Here is an 18067-nt window from a genome sequence, read left to right on the forward strand (position 1 = left end):
AGGCCCATAGTCTTTCACCTTGTACCAGTCCACTCTTGATGAGGCCCATAGTCGTTCACCTGGTACCAGTCCACTCATGATGAGGCTCATAGTCTTTCACCTTGTACCAGTCCACTCATGATGAGGCCCATAGTCGTTCACCTTGTACCAATCACTCATGATGAGGCCCATAGTCTTTCACCTTGTACCAGTCCACTCATGATGAGGCCCATAGTCGTTCACCTTGTACCAATCCACTCATGATGAGGCCCATAGTCGTTCACCTCATACCAGTCCACTCATTATGAGACCCATGGTCTTTCACATTGTTCCAGTTCACTCATGATGAGGCCCATAGTCGTTCACCTTGTACTAGTCCACTCATGATGAGGCCCATATTCTTCCACCTTGTACTAGTCCACTCATGATGAGGCCCATAGTCGTTCACCTTATACCAATCCACTGATGATGAGGCCCATAGTCGTTCACCTCGTACCAGTCTGCTCATGATGAGGCCCATAGTCTTTCTCCTCGTACCAGTCCACTCATGGTGAGACCCATAGTCTTTCACCTTGTACCAGTCCACTCATGATGAGGCCAATAGTCGTTCACCTCGTACCAGTCCACTCATGATGAGGCCCATAGTCTTTCACCTTGTACCAGTCCACTCATGATGAGGCCCATATTCTTTCATCTTGTACGACTCCACTCATGATGAGGCCAATAGCCGTTCACCTCGTACCAGTCCACTCATGATGAGGCCCATAGTCGTTCACCTGGTACCAGTCCACTCATGATGTGGCCCATAGTCTTTCACCTTGTACCAGTCCACTCATGATGAGGCCCATATTCTTTCATCTTGTACGAGTCCACTCATGATGAGGCCTATAGTCGTTCACCTTGTACCAGTCAACTCATGATGTGGCCCATAGTCTTTCACCTTGTACCAGTCCACTCATGATGAGGCCCATATTCTTTCATCTTGTACGAGTCCACTCATGATGAGGCCAATAGCCGTTCACCTTGTACCAGTCACTCATTATGAGGCCCATAGTCTTTCACCTTGTACCAGTCCACTCATGATGAGGCCCATAGTCTTTCGCCTTCTACCAGTCCACTCTTGATGAGACCCATAGTCATTCACCTTGTACCAGTCCACTCATGATGAGGCCCATAGTCTTTCGCCTTCTACCAGTCCACTCTTGATGAGACCCATAGTCATTCACCTTGTACCAGTCACTCATTATGAGGCCCATAGTCTTTCACCTTGTACCAGTCCACTCATGATGAGGCCCATAGTGGTTCACCTTGTACCAGTCCACTCATGATGAGGCCCATAGTCTTTCACCTTGTACCAGTCCAGTCATGATGAGGCCCATAGTCTTTCACCTTGTACCAGTCCACTCTTGATGAGACCCATAGTCATTCACCTTGTACCAGTCACTCATTATGAGGCCCATAGTCTTTCACCTTGTACCAGTCCACTCATGATGAGGCCCATAGTGGTTCACCTTGTACCAGTCCACTCATGATGAGGCCCATAGTCTTTCACCTTCTACCAGTCCACTCTTGATGAGACCCATAGTCATTCACCTTGTACCAGTCCACTCATGATGAGGCCCATAGTGGTTCACCTTGTACCAGTCCACTCATGATGAGGCCCATAGTCTTTCGCCTTCTACCAGTCCACTCTTGATGAGACCCATAGTCATTCACCTTGTACCAGTCACTCATTATGAGGCCCAAAGTCTTTCACCTTGTACCAGTCCACTCATGATGAGGCCCATAGTGGTTCACCTTGTACCAGTCCACTCATGATGAGGCCAATAGCCGTTCACCTTGTACCAGTCCACTCATGATGAGGCCCATAGTCTTTCGCCTTCTACCAGTCCACTCTTGATGAGACCCATAGTCATTCACCTTGTACCAGTCACTCATTATGAGGCCCATAGTCTTTCACCTTGTACCAGTCCACTCATGATGAGGCCCATAGTGGTTCACCTTGTACCAGTCCACTCATGATGAGGCCCATAGTCTTTCACCTTGTACCAGTCCAGTCATGATGAGGCCCATAGTCTTTCACCTTGTACCAGTCCACTCATGATGAGGCCCATAGTCTTTCACCTTGTACCAGTCCACTCATGATGAGGCCCATACGTGTTTCCCTGGTACCAGTTCACTCATGATGAGGCCCATAGTGTTTCATCTTGTACCAGTTCACTCAGGATGAGGCCCATAGGCGTTTCCCTGTAACCAGTCCACTCATGATGAGTCCCGTAGTCTTTCACCTTGTACCAGTCCACTCATGATGAGGCCCATAGGCGTTTCCCTGTAACCAGTCCACTCATGATGAGGCCCGTAGTCTTTCACATTGTAGCAGTTCACTCATGATGAGTCCCGTAGTCTTTCACCTTGTACCAGTCCACTGATGATGAGGCCCATAGTCTTTCACCTTGTACCAGTTGACTCATGATGCAGTCTATAGTCTTTCAACTTGTACCAGTCCACTCATGATGAGGCCCATAGTGGTTCACCTTGTACCAGTCCACTCATAATGAGGCTCATAGTCTTTCACCTTGTACCAGTCCACTCATGATGAGGCCCATAGTCGTTCACCTTGTACCAATCCACTCATGATGAGGCCCATATTCGTTCACCTCGTACCAGTCCACTCATGATGAGGCCCATAGTCGTTCACCTTGTACCAATCACTCATGATGAGGCCCATAGTCTTTCACCTTGTACCAGTCCACTCTTGATGAGACCCATAGTCATTCACCTTGTACCAGTCACTCATGATGAGGCCCATAGTCTTTCACCTTGTACCAGTCCACTCATGATGAGGCCCATAGTGTTTCACCTTGTAAAAGTCCACTCATGATGAGGCCCATAGTCTTTCACCTTGTACCAGTCCACTCTTGATGAGGCCCATAGTCGTTCACCTGGTACCAGTCCACTCATGATGAGGCCCATAGTCTTTCACCTTGTACCAGTCCACTCGTGATGAGGCCCATAGTCGTTCACCTTGTACCAATCCACTCATGATGAGGCACATAGTCGTTCACCTCGTACCAGTCCACTCAAGATGAGGCCCATAGACTTTCACCTCGTACCAGTCCACTCATGATGAGGCCCATAGTCTTTCACCTTGTACCAGTCCACTCATGATGAGGCTCGTAGTCGTTCACCTTGTACCAGTCCACTCATGATGAGGCCCAAAGTCATTCACCTTGTACCAGTCCACTCATGATGAGGCCCATAGACTTTCACCTTGTTCCAGTCCACTCATGATGAGGCCCATAGTCTTTCACCTTGTACCAGTCCACTCATGATGCGGCCCATAGTCGTTCACCTGGTACCAGTCTACTCATGATGAGGCCCATAGTCGTTCACCTTGTACCAGTCCACTCATGATGAGGCTCATAGCTGTTCACCTTGTTCCAGTCCACTCATGTTGAGGCCCGTAGTCTTTCAGCTTGTTCCAGTCCACTCATGATGGGGCCCATAGTTGTTCACCTGGTAGCAGTCCACTCATGATGAGGCCCATAGTCGTTCACCTCGTACCAGTCCACTCATGATGAGGCACATAGTCGTTCACCTGGTACCAGTCCACTCATAATGAAGCCCATAGTTTTTCACCTTGTACCAGTCCACTCAAGATGAGAACCATGGTCTTTCACATTGTTCCAGTCCACTCATGATGAGGCCCATAGTCGTTCATCTGATACCAGTCCACTCGTGATGAGGCCCATAGTTGTTCACCTTATACCAGTCGACTCATGATGAGGCCAATAGTCTTTCACCTTGTACCAGTCCACTCTTGATGAGACCCATAGTCATTCACCTTGTACCAGTCACTCATGATGAGGCCCATAGTCTTTCACCTTGTTCCAGTCCACTCATGATGAGGCCCATAGTGTTTCACCTTGTACCACTCCACTCATGATGAGGCCCATAGTCTTTCACATTGTACCAGTCCACTCAAGATGAGGCCCATAGTCTTTCACCTTGTACCAGTCCACTCTTGATGAGGCCCATAGTCGTTCACCTGGTACCAGTCCACTCATGATGAGGCCCATAGTCTTTCACCTTGTACCAGTCCACTCGTGATGAGGCCCATAGTCGTTCACCTTGTACCAATCCACTCATGATGAGGCACATAGTCGTTCACCTCGTACCAGTCCACTCAAGATGAGGCCCATAGACTTTCACCTCGTACCAGTCCACTCATGATGAGGCCCATAGTCTTTCACCTTGTACCAGTCCACTCATGATGAGGCTCGTAGTCGTTCACCTTGTACCAGTCCACTCATGATGAGGCCCAAAGTCATTCACCTTGTACCAGTCCACTCATGATGAGGCCCATAGACTTTCACCTTGTTCCAGTCCACTCATGATGAGGCCCATAGTCTTTCACCTTGTACCAGTCCACTCATGATGCGGCCCATAGTCGTTCACCTGGTACCAGTCTACTCATGATGAGGCCCATAGTCGTTCACCTTGTACCAGTCCACTCATGATGAGGCTCATAGCTGTTCACCTTGTTCCAGTCCACTCATGTTGAGGCCCGTAGTCTTTCAGCTTGTTCCAGTCCACTCATGATGGGGCCCATAGTTGTTCACCTGGTAGCAGTCCACTCATGATGAGGCCCATAGTCGTTCACCTCATACCAGTCCACTCATGATGAGGCACATAGTCGTTCACCTGGTACCAGTCCACTCATAATGAAGCCCATAGTTTTTCACCTTGTACCAGTCCACTCAAGATGAGAACCATGGTCTTTCACATTGTTCCAGTCCACTCATGATGAGGCCCATAGTCGTTCATCTGATACCAGTCCACTCGTGATGAGGCCCATAGTTGTTCACCTTATACCAGTCGACTCATGATGAGGCCAATAGTCTTTCACCTTGTACCAGTCCACTCTTGATGAGACCCATAGTCATTCACCTTGTACCAGTCACTCATGATGAGGCCCATAGTCTTTCACCTTGTTCCAGTCCACTCATGATGAGGCCCATAGTGTTTCACCTTGTACCACTCCACTCATGATGAGGCCCATAGTCTTTCACATTGTACCAGTCCACTCAAGATGAGGCCCATAGTCTTTCACCTTGTACCAGTCCACTCTTGATGAGGCCCATAGTCGTTCACCTGGTACCAGTCCACTCATGATGAGGCTCATAGTCTTTCACATTGTACCAGTCCACTCTTGATGAGGCCCATAGTCGTTCACCTTGTACCAATCCACTCATGATGAGGCCCATAGTCGTTCACCTCATACCAGTCCACTCATGAGGAGGCCCATAGTCGTTCACCTCGTACCAGTCCACTCATGATGAGGCCCGTAGACTTTCACCTCGTACCAGTCCACTCATGATGAGGCCCATAGTCGTTCACCTTGTACCAGTCCACTCATGATAAGGCCCATAGTCGTTCACATTGTACCAGTCTACTCATGATGAGGCCCATAGTTGTTCACCTGGTACCAGTCCATTCATGATGAGGCCCATAGTCGTTCACCTTGTACCATTCCACTCATGATGAGGCCCAAAGACTTTCACCTTGTACCAGTCCACTAATGATGAGCCCCATAGTCGTTCACCTTGTACCAGTCCACGCATGATGAGGCCCATAGTCGTTCACCTGGTACCAGTCCACTCATGTTGAGGCCCATAGTTGTTCTCCTCTTACCAGTCCACTCATGATGAGGCACATAGTCGTTCACCTGGTACCAGTCCACTCATGATGAAGCCCATAGTTTTTCATCTTGTACCAGTAGACTCATGATGAGGCCCGTAGTCTTTCACCTCGTACTAGTCCATACATGATGAGGCCCATCCAGGCATTATGAGGCCCATAGACGTTTTAATACATGATAAACATGTCCCGTAGATATACTCAAAACAGGTTATTTTACTTTACATGTACATTTCTATGTGGTACCACTGTTACTTTTAAGTTCAATTGTTAACTACTGACATTTACTAAAAAGAATTTCAATTATTAATCAATGGTTAACTTCACACATCTTTAGTGTAGAAAGACGAATATTAAATAGAACATAGGCAGCATGCTTTCTTTAGGATAAAAATGCAATACTGTTTGAGGATCCTCCCAATTGGGAAGCCTGTAAGGATATGTTAAGGTGTACTTTATCTTGTGTCTTAGACCCCGATCCAAATATGTTAAGTAATAGTCTTTTTCTCTTTCTATAGATCCAACTACCCCCAAAGTACCTGGAAGGCCATGGGAGGACACAGGAGAACAGGATCCAAGACAAATCTGGGACTGCTGGATGAATCCTGAGAATGGAAAAAGCTCTTTCTCGTCACAGAACCTTGGGTGCCTTGGAAGGCAAAATAGTGGAGTATCCCCCTTTCTCTCATAGATTCCCCTCGAGGATGAACCCCCTTGACGAAGGAGTCACTGGGACTTCAGATTCGATAGGAGAAGGGACCAAGAAGTGTCAGAAAGACAGCAATGGTAATCGTGGTAGTCTATAATGTTGGGTGGTTATGATGGCTGTGGATCTCCTATGAAGATGATACTTGCTGTGGACCTCAACAAGGCTTGGATGAAGAAGATGAGTTCTTTGGTTTTCGTTGATGACTTTTGGTGGTGAAGGGTGCAGTGGTATTTTGCGGTTGGCCGTCTTTCGGTTCTTCGGTGCTACAGCCACTGAACAGACCCCAGGATGGCTACTGGTGACCTTGGCACAACCACTGGACTGGACTGTGGTTCCTTACCATGTTTGGACACATGGGTAACTTTATTCATAGATTGTTGGGCGGAACCCAACAGAGGACACTTCTCTGGAGGCAGTGACCATGCATTTTCTCTAGCATGGAAAGGTGGATAGATGTCATGGCAGTAGTGCCCCTTATAGGATTATTTATTTATTTGCAACTTTTGCAGCTCCGTGTGTCCGTCAGAACCATGTCAGGGTACCCCTTCTTCTGTGTGATACACAAAAACTTGGCTTCCAGTATTCACAAACACTCCTCCAGTACTTTGGTGACAGAGATGGAATTCTTGGCTTCTAGATGTCCTGGCACCCCTCTTCTGGACACATGAATATCCCTTCTCCAGATGGCACACCCAGAGGACTGGCATCCAGTACATGCCAGCTGAAAAACAGCAGTTGCAGGATGTCCCCTCGTAGATAGGTGTAGAAGTCTCCTTTCCAGGTCCCCTCTGGGTCAGTCCTCAAATAAACAAAGCAGCCATTAGATCACTTGAACGTCGCAGTAGCAGACGTCTTCCCCCAGCTGGATCCCATGATCCAGGCTTCTTACTTTGGATTACTTGAACATTGCAGTAGCAAACTTCTTCTGCCGGCTGGATCACAGGATACAGGCTTCTTACTTTGGTTTTGACTTTCAGCTTCTGACAAGGAGGTGAATAAGGGCCCTTTGTTATACACACATTCTCGCACACAAGTTCATTAATGCAGGCAGCACCCAATCAGGTACAGGCATTCAGGCCATTCACCCAAAACCAGACACCTACAGCACATGATGTGATTGGGGGCATCTCCCCAGCCTTTTAGAGCACTTTACTGCATTAATTCCAGTTCAGTAAGGGCTGGCTCACAACCTAAACCCACAACACAGAATGCATATTGACTCCTCAGTCCATTCATTCACGCTCCATCTGAAGTGTGTACCCATAAGAAGCAGCTTCTGGGAAGGCTCCAGCCAATCTGGCAGGACACAGCCCTAGAGCCATGTATGGTCCTTTTACCCAACAACCATTCAGGAAAGGGAACAGAGCCAGGGCTTCTCGGGACTTTGAGAAACAAGGGGGAAAGGCAAAGGAAACCAAGAGGCCCCCAGTGGCCATCTTGCCTTTCTGTAGGAATCCACTGAATTCTCTGGCAGTGCCTGTGTATCACAAAAATCAAGGATGCCCAGATTCACAGCCAAGTCAGCATGTATCTGCCACCAACTCATACCCTGCTCTGTGAGCAACATAAATGAGCCAAAAAAGACACCCTATGGGTTCAAGGGTGTGCCCCTACCCATGGCTGTCCTAAGAGAATCCCATATGTTCTGTTCACTAAAGTAGATATGAAGAGCTGTACGTCCAGGGCTGCAAACTGGACTGCTGTGCAGACAAACACACAGAAATCACCAACAGAGAAGTAGCAGGACAAGGATGAGGAGGCCCTGACTGTAAAGACTGGAAGGGGAGTCTCTGTACTCCTGCCCTCTATATGGCAGAGTAGAAGCACAGAGCGTCCCAGTCAAGATTCTATATGCAGTAGCAAATGGATGAGCAATCAAGGTTTAAGCTCTCAGGAGGTGATGCGGGCTGGTTCTTAAGTACAGTGTAGCCCCCAAGCCCCCACAAAGGAATGTCCACACACTGTGTTATGTGATAGCACAGTTCTTTAAATAAATAAGGTTCAATATATATACACAATCAATTATACACTTTTTATCCTTTGGCAAATCTGACAATATGGTAAATTTGCACAATGTCTATGTGGTACCACAGTTCACTCATGACACCTTTAAAATGAACCAACTGCTGACACTTTTAATGGCATACAAATCAAATAGTAATGTGAATCAACATCAGACATAGGAAGGGAGACAAGTTAGCTTAAACAATGGCAGAATACGTTGTCCCACTACCATGACACAGTTCTCTGTGAGGAACCCCCACCTGGGCAACCTGTATATAAAGTGTATCAACAAGCCCAGTCCATATATTTTTAAAGTAGTCTTGTGTCCTGCTAAAATGTTCTACTACCTCAATGTACCAGAGTTTAGCAGAGTTTCTTCGATGGTTTGTCAACAGATTCCTCGTGAGCGGACTCCCTTTAAGCAGGAGCTGCAGGTCGCCGAGATTCCTATGGAGAAATGTGAACCCACCGACCGATCGTGGACGTCCTGTGAAGACTAAGCGTGCGGTGCACCTCCATGTCAAGAAGATTAGGTGAAGAACATAGGCCCAGCCAGGGCGTTGCCGTTGATGATAAGGCCTCAACCAGGCCTGGCTTTCTGAACTTCGCTTGTCAGCGTCTTTGCGGACTTATGGTGGTTGGAAACCCATCGGCGAATTCTCCTCGACTACCTCAACTTCCTCCGGCAGGACAAAGCGGTCGACAGTGATGGCAAGGGTGCCCTTCTTTCAAATGTTCTTAGGCAAAAGGTGGAGCATTGTGGCTCCGGTCCTCAAGCAGCACAGCATCAAGCTGTCCCTGCTTCTGCGCAACAAGTTTCGATGGCCTTCCAGCGGTCACAGCGGTCCTCTGGACCATGGTCAACGATGATGGACTTCGATGTCCAGGTGCCTCACTTCAGGATTCCTCGGCGGACCCCATCTCTGGTCGGCAGCCTTTCGGGACAGACTTCCAGGGTGCCTTGGTGAATACTAGCTTTGGCACGATGTTCCCTCATAGCTCGGGAAGAGGTCTCCTAGCCAGGACCACTCTTGGATCAGGCATGAGGGCTTTCGGATTTGACGATGGCAAGCAGCAGCAAAACTGTCTACTTCCAGTTGGACTTCAAGGTTAAGCATCAAGTTTCAACTTCAGATTCTGAACAATTCCGGTAAGTGAGAGGTCACCGGATATACAGTTCTGTTTCTCATTCACATTGACGAGCCAAGCTTAGGCAGCCAATCATGCAGAAAGGCATTCATGCAGGCAGGCAGCCAATCTGGCTCACAGTGCATTCAGGCCATTCACTTCCACCCATACCCTCACAACAAGGAATGTGGATTGGGGCAAGCACCCAGCCTTTCAGCACACCACACTGCATTCATGTCAGTTTCGGGCAGGGGTGTCTTATTCTTTTTGTCACACACACAGATACCAGACACCCATAACATGGAATGCATATTGCTCACACACTCCATTCACTCAGATCCCATCCCAAGGTTGTGCCTACAACACACAGTCACTGGGAAGGATCCAGCCCATCTGGCCTGGATGTCTCCAGAATACCATATATGGTTCTTCCCCTCAACAGCCAGACAGGGAAGGGACAGAGTCAGGTCTTTCCAAGAATTTGGCAAAACAAGGTAACAGGTAATAGAAACCAAGAAGCCACAAGGGCCATCTTGTCTTCTATTAGGAATGCTATGGCAGGGCCTGGGTATCGCAAAATGGAGGGTACTCTGAACACCTGTCAAAATCAGCATGGGGCTGCCACCAGCCCATACCATGCTCTGTGGGCCCTGTGGGCCACACACAGGTACCTAGAAACATACACTATGGGTGCAAGGTTGTAACCCCGCCCATGGGTGCCATGAGGGTATCCCAAGGGTCTGTTTACCACAACCAGAAAGTGGAAGAGCTGGACTGCCAGGACTCCCACATGGACTCCTGTGCAGAAAACAACACAGACCACACTTGATAAGGGAGTACAGGACAAGGACAAGGAGGCCCTGTCCCTCCAATGCATTTCCAGCATCACACTGACCCTTCAAAAGCATTTCCAGCATCACACTGGCCATTTTTTATTTCTAGGTTTAAATGCAAAGTTGAAGAGATCTAGAGCAATATTTAGGGAAACATCTGAAAGGTTCTTTGAACATGCTAACAGCTGGATGCTGCAGCCCCAAGTGCTTGGATGGCATCACCATTGAGAAGAAGAGCAATGCTAACAGCTTGATTCTGGCTACCCCAAGTGCCCGGGTAGCATCACCATTGAGATCTAGAGCAGTTCTAACAGCTTGATGCTGCTACCCCAAGTGCCCGGGTAGCATCACCATTGAGATCTAGAGCAATGCTAACAGGTAGATGCTGGCTACCCCAAGTGCCCAGGTGGCATCACCATTGAAATCTAGAGCAATGCTAACAGCTTGATTCTGGCTACCCCAAGTGCCCGGGTTGCATCACCAGTGAGATGAAGAAAAGGGAATGAACTTGCATTTTTAGAGAGCTTCAGCAGTTTCCATGAAATTAATGAGAGATACAGAGCCTTGGGAAACTTTCAAGAATTTTAACTTTGAAAATCATTTGAATTAGGGTAGCATCATAATAAAGGTTATCTTAAGCCAACAATCTTAAGAAACTGTTTGTTATAATGTTGTGCAGTTACGATCGAGTGAAGGGAATTCAAACACCCTGCGATAACTTTCTCAACCAGGCTAAATACCTGTAACACAGCAACACTGTCTATGACGCTCCCAACCTGAGCTGGCCATGAGTGCTAAGGAAAGGGCATTTACCTGCTCCTAGGCACTCTGATATTTAGCAAGACCATTGGAAATAAGCAAACATTGTGTCACAATATCCCTAAGTGATGAGAAATGTATGTCCGGAGACTACTGGAGCAGACTGTTTGCAAGCGTAGCAGGAGCTCCCTGGGGAACAAGCTTCAAAAGGGCACCCCCTAAACACAAGGGCCAGCCTCACACCAGAGTGTTGCTTTGCTAATTACCAGAGGACTTTTCAAATACAGGCTCATGAAAAGGTGGGATTAGAGAGTAAGGACACAAGAGGGTAGACTGGAGGAAGGGCTGCATACAAAAGCACTTAGGGTATGTTGCTAGAAAACTAAAGCCATTGGTTAACTTGGTAGGTATTAACCCTCCTAAAGCGGGTTTGCTTTTGTCCAATCCTGTGTGGCCATTTTCCTTAAAAAGGAAGGAGTCTCCCAATCCTTCCTTCATTCATTTTGGCACTTCACGGACTTCAGGAAGAATTTGTTTGGACCCTGTTGGGGGAAAAGTCATTTACAAAGCCTTCTGCCAGAGGCGAAGACGGGTGCTCCATACCCATCCCCAGGGCACATTCTTGCACCATCGATATTCTGCACATTCTGTGTTTTCTCCACAGAGGTGGGCTTTTCTAATATTGATGTGTTTAATTCAATTATATATTTTTAAAGAACTTTGACCTGCACATTCTTTATTTTGGACTAGTGTACTGTTGCTGTTTGGGTTGCTACTATTATCTCATGTGCTTCTCTTCTCAGGGTATAGCCTTCCATCGGGCCACATGCCTCTCTTCTCAGGGTATAAACTTTCCTTGGGCCACATGCCTCTCTTCTCAGGGTATAGCCTTCCATCGGGTCCCATGCCTCTCTTCTCAGGTTATAGCCTTCCATCGGGCCACATGCCTCTCTTCCCAGGGTATATCCTTCCATCGAGCCACATGCCTCTCTTCTCAGGGCATAGCCTTCCATCAGGCCACTTGCTTCTCTTCTCAGGGTACAGACTTCCATCGGGACACATGCCTCTCTTCTCAGGGTATAGCCTTCCATCGGGCCACATGCCTCTCTTCTTAGGGTATAGCCTTCCATCGGGCCACATGCCTCTCTTCTCAGGGTATAGTCTTCCATCGGGCCACATGCCTCTCTTCCCAGGGTATAGCCTTCCATCGAGCCACATGCCTCTCTTCTCAGGGCATAGCCTTCCATCAGGCCACTTGCTTCTCTTCTCAGGGTACAGACTTCCATCGGGACACATGCCTCTCTTCTCAAGGTATAGCCTTCCATCGGGCCACATGCCTCTCTTCTTAGGGTATAGCCTTCCATCGGGCCACATGCCTCTCTTCTCAGGGTATAGTCTTCCATCGGGCCACATGCCTCTCTTCTCAGGGTATAGCCTTCCCTCGGGCCAATTTAACACAAAAGGCAAAGGAGGACTGTCTCTTGACTGTGCCTGTTTCACCTTTATCACTGGTATCAAGGGTGGCTTACAGAAGTGCAATGTCTGAGTTGGGGGTTTACTCACAAATCACTCTTGTACTCCTCCAGGACTGTCACTTCATCACAAACCTGCCATCTGGCAACTTCCCAGTGGTGATAGACTTTCTCCATAATCCACCAGAACCCAGGCTTTTCCTGAACTGAGTAGGGGAAGGGATGTGTTGCTAACATTATAGTCAGGTTAGCATTGAGCAGGCGCTGTCTATCATGAGACTTCTCACACTTCTGGCCCCATCAAAGGCTTCCATAAGACTGTCCTGACTCAATGGGAGATCACAGAAAAGTGCCCCTTGGATGCAGGGGGTAGACTTCTGCGCCCTCCTTTTAAGCACTGATACAGCTGGACTATGTTCAATGCTAATTGGACAGACTGATGGCATGCTATGCTCCAGACAGATTTGGCATTCAGGTCAATAGTATTAATGACTTCAATTCTATTGTATCGTCTGATTTCACTGTACATGAAATATCTGGAATTCCAATGTGGGCCTGAATCTGAGCTTCCTAACAGATCAGGACAATGGCCCGGTGCAGTATGTATTTAATACTTTCTACCCAAAGGGCATTTTCTTCAAAGTATAAGATTCGAACAACAGCTGCATGTTGGTTCCTGAGACCCACAGAGGTCCCAGATCATAATATACACTTGTGGGTGGTTCACATGTCATGCAGGTATGATGACTTGCCTCTTACCTGTGCAGTTGACGCCTGCATACCTCCAATTGTAACAGTAGTCTGGGAACTCAGTGCTGTAGGGACACTCTGCCAGGCACTGCTCGTCTCCTTTGCACTGGACATTGGTCAGATGCATTGCTTCAGGTAACTGTTTTAAAGGGATGGGTGCAAAGTTAGCTGAGTATGGCACTCCGCACCCCATCTGTCTGCAGGCCACAGCGGCATCCTTCATATCCCACTGGCTGTCGCACACTCTTTGCCAACGGCCACGGAAGTAGACCAACAAAATGCCAGCACAGGGGCCTCTTCCATGTGTCACTCGAATACCTCTTGAGTGAACTGTGTAAATAGAAACATGTATTATGCATAACAAGATTGTTAGTCCCACTGCACTGCCACTGTACTCCAACAGAAATCCAAAGACATTTAAAAATTTAAAACAAAAAAACTGGAAATGTCATTGCAATCATTGTTTGAATTCTGTGCATCACAAACAGTGCACAATAGACACAAGCTGTCCCTTTAATCCAGCATTTCATTGCCCGCCTTAGTCTTTGCTTTCAGTCAGCTTTGTGCAGAGTGCTGGGGCCACACTGGCTTCAGTACATGTTGCAATCCCTGCAGATGGGGGGTCTGGGATACTGAGGTCTTTTCCCTCCTTTCCCTTTTTGTGTGATATAGTTTCCATATTGTTGGGATGGAAATGAGTATATCCCACCCCCTAAGTGCTATTAGGTGAGGCAAATCCCAGATGAGACAGTGTAGTGTATAAGTGGGGAGAGAATTGCACTATGAAACTCGGTGCGAAAGTAATATAGCGCGAACAGCAGATGCATGGCATTAGGATATGCATAGCAAGAAAAGGCATTTTTTAGTTATGCCAAAAGCAGAGGCTAGCATGACTGCTCTGCACCAGTCGAGCTCCATGGAAAGATTTCACTAGGCCCAACATCATTAAGGCAGAATGAATCCACTCCACCAGTTCTCATGGAAGTCCACTTCTCCCATCTCCCTTCACTGTTGCAAACTCTCAATATCATTCAGAATGCACCCTGCAAGAGAGTGAGGCAACATCAGGCTCTGCGCAGCGTCCATTCATCTCCACTAAGTTGCCAGCAGGTTTCTAATCCCCAGTCAGCCCCACACCACTGACCCGACCCCCACACTCCAGCATTCCACGATAAGCAAGTGGCCCCCTGTCCTAGCACAACTGCTTCACCCGCCAACGTAAAACACATTCTTTGTAACATGAGGTAAAGGGAGGGATAAATTGTAGATCAATTCCAGGGTGGAGACATTGGGTGCGAGAGGAGCGGTATCAACGAAGCCCAGAATGTGCGGGTCAATCTGACTGTATTTCATCCTCCCTTCCCCCTGGCACCAATCCCTGAGCTGCCCAGGTGCATGCCACAGTGATAAAGTAGTAGGTTTAATGTGCTAGTTCAGATGTAACACTGTAATTCATGATTAACCTGACCTTCACCAGACAACACAATGAGCCCAGCTGACCCACATGGAGCCTAACCGACAGCAAAGGAACTAACCAATTGCAGTCTGGCATCCTCTATTGAGCAGGCCTATGTACATGGGCTCGCCAATCAGTGGCATTAGATTGTACTATAGGTGATGACGATTCTCAGCCTTTTAAGCACCTGCTTGTCGTATGATTAACCTGAACATTTTCGAGCAGCAAAGTATTTTGCTGATATTTTGTATTCTGCACAATTAAACCTTTTTATCCTTGCAAGCTATCTCCTGGCTTATTTCTCTAGAGGGCTGCATTTACTCTGAAGTGTGCGGTAACAGGGACTTGCCTTCAATATTTGGAGCTATTCAGATACACATGCTGTATTCCATGGTGTGTACGGTGTGTGTATTGATGTCTGCTCTCGCAAGCTTCCTGTGATGAATGCTGTATGATTGCGGTATGCTGCCTTCCATGGAGTGCACAGTGTAAGCATTAATCCCTTCTCTCGCATGATTCCTGTGATTGCTGATGTGTGATCAGTGTATGCTGTATTCCATGGTGTGCACGGTGTGAGCATTGATGTCTGCTCCTGACAGCTTCCAGTATTGGTAGCTGTGTGATCATTGTATGCTGTATTCCGTGGAGTGCAAGATGTGAGCATTGATCTCTGCCCCTGCAGGTTTTCTGCGATGGAAGCTGTGTGATCACTGTGTGCTGTATTCCATGGAGTGCATGGTGTGGACATGTATCCCTGCTCCAGCAAGCTTCCAGTGATAGATGCTGTGCGATCACTCCATGCTGTATTCTATGATGTACACAGTGTGAGAATAGATGTCTGCTCCTGCAAGCGTCCAGTGATGGATGCTGTGTGATCATTGTATGCTGTATTCCATGGTGTGCACGGTGTGAGCATTTATGTCTGCTCCTGCAAGCTTCCAGTGGTGGATGCTGTGTGATCATTGTGGGCTGTATTCTGTGGAGTGCAAGGTGTGCGCATTGATTTCTGCTCCTGCAAGCTTACACCGATGTATGTTGTGTGATCATTGTGTGCTGTTTTCCATGGTGTGCAAGGTGTGAGCATTGATGTCTGCTCCTGCAAGCTTCCAGTGATGGATGCTGTTTGATCATTGTGTGCTGTATTCCATGGAGTGCAAGCTGTGAGCATTGATTTCTGCGCCTGCAAGCTTTCAGTGATGAATTCTGTGCGATCATAGACATCATCTTGTTCTTGTGTGTCAGACAGCACCTTTAGTGCAGTGGCACAGGGATGTCCCTTGGACTATCCCAAGGTTTAAACACCTTCTTTGGGACTGACTACTGTCTCCCAGAGCATGTAAAGTTAAATTGACTTTGCTTGTTTTTTTAAATTCATAGACCCAGCACACACTATCTTCCTATATAAATGAAAGGAAGGAGTAACCCATGCAGAATGTGGTGAACAAGTCATGGTAGTCCAATGGTCCAGGGTTAGCAGCCTCAGGGAGGGTTGGGCTGTGGCTGAGGTCTCATGTAAACCTCATGTGGTGATTCACTGTTCACCCTGGGTCCCTCTCTGCCTAACTCAGAACACCAAACCTTCAATTAGTCTCCCTCTGCCGGGCTCGGACCAATTTATATTGTTTTTCCAAAACTTTCTTTAGTGTATCAAAATCGAAGACTTTTGGATGTGCGCCATATTTTGCTTGATCCGTCGCAGGTACACTTGGATTTACAATGCTTTACAACACTTTGAATTTCATTGTTGTCACTTTTAAGCTAGATACTTTACAGAAACCTTTGACTGAGCAGACATGTGGTGCCGGGCAACTCTGTCAAAAGTATTGTATCTTTTCCTTTCAAAGTTCAAACACTCATTAGCAGTTCAAATTTACTTGCGTCTTTTATCATACAAGTTTTAACAATGTTCATTGTTGCTTGCGACCTTGGCTTCAACACAGACCGATCTTTTATTGGTCTCCCCAGCTCATCGGCTATATTGATTTCACTGATTCTGCTTTGTTGTTGGGGCCAAGGACTGTACCACGGCGGCTGCTGCTTCTCCCCACCTTGATTCCTGACGCAGGACAGCCCCAGGTATCTCCGACACATAATGCAGGATTCTTCAGCCTGGTTTCATGATCTTATGCTTTCCAATTTCGAGAGGTCTTGAAAGTAATGGTTCCTTGTTGGAAAGGTCAAGGGGATTTCCCTCCTTCTGATCCCCTCCTGATTTGCAGTCTTTCTTCTCTCGTTCATCTGCCATCTCAATACTGCTGTTTCCTTGTGTGCTTTGCCTCACTCAGAGTGAAATGAAAATGAAATGAAATTATATTTTATTTATATTAAGCTCATACACAAGTGCTGTCATACTCCGCCTTTTATCCATGTGGGGAAGTTTAATGGAAGTCAGGTGTGAATAATTGTCAGTAATTGCCCGATCTCGCCTGACCAATACATTGGGACATGTTAGGTACACAGCTCGGGTGTTAGTCTGTTTTCTCCCATAGTTGGCTGTCTGTGTGAAAGTGTTTGTGTTGTAAAGGGGGGGATAGAGTTCCTAAGTATCCTACCTGGTAGAATCGGGTAAAGGGTTTACAGGGAAGGGGATACCTCATCTCACCTTCCAGTGTCCTGTTACCACTCACAGGTGATCACCCCACACTGGTCCACCCCCAGGAACTGGATCTAAAAGCAATGGCTGTGATGACAGATCCCCTGGGCCTACTGGGTGAGACACCTTCTGGTTTCTCAAATATTTCATGGTGTGCATGTTGTGAGGATTGATTCCTGGCCCTGCAAGCTTCCTATGATGGATGCTGTGTGATCACTGAATGTTTTATTCCATAAAGTGCACGGTGTGAGCATTGTTTCCTGCCCCTGCAAGCTTCCTGTAAATGGTGTTTTGTGATCACTGTATTCTATATTCTATGGAGTGCATGCTGTGAGCATTGATGCATTTCCTTGGAAGCTTCCTGTGAACTTGTGATCACTGAAAGTTGTATTCCATGGAGTGGATGGTTTGAGCTTTGATGCCTGCCCCTGCAAGCTTCCTTCAATCTTTGCTGTGTGATCAATGTATGCTGTATTCCATGGAGTGCACTGTGTGAGCATTGATCCCTGCCACTGAAAGCTTCCTGTGATGGATGCTGAATAATGACTGGGTGCTGTATTTCACGGAGTGCACGGTGTGAGCATTGATCCCTGTCCCTGGAAACTTCCTCTGATTGATGCTGTGTAATCACGGCAGGCTGCATTCTTTGGTGTGCATCATGTGAGCATTGATCGCTGCCCCTGC

The 18067-nt window shown here is 47.4% G+C and overlaps 1 protein-coding gene across 1 annotated transcript in view; it reads right to left on the reverse strand.

Moving 5' to 3' along the window:
- Positions 1–18067, reverse strand: part of LOC138498429 (scavenger receptor cysteine-rich type 1 protein M130-like) — a 950335-nt gene that overhangs the window by 859402 nt on the left and 72866 nt on the right. Inside the window, exon 3 of the mRNA XM_069622185.1 lies at positions 13344–13664. Within this exon, the coding sequence (XP_069478286.1) occupies positions 13344–13664 (321 nt within the window). The remainder of the gene's footprint in view (positions 1–13343; positions 13665–18067) is intronic.

The sequence above is a fragment of the Ambystoma mexicanum genome, chromosome 5q, assembly GCF_040938575.1.
Source record: "Ambystoma mexicanum isolate Mex_15411 chromosome 5q, UKY_AmexF1_1, whole genome shotgun sequence".
Classification (NCBI taxonomy): Eukaryota; Metazoa; Chordata; class Amphibia; order Caudata; family Ambystomatidae; genus Ambystoma; species Ambystoma mexicanum.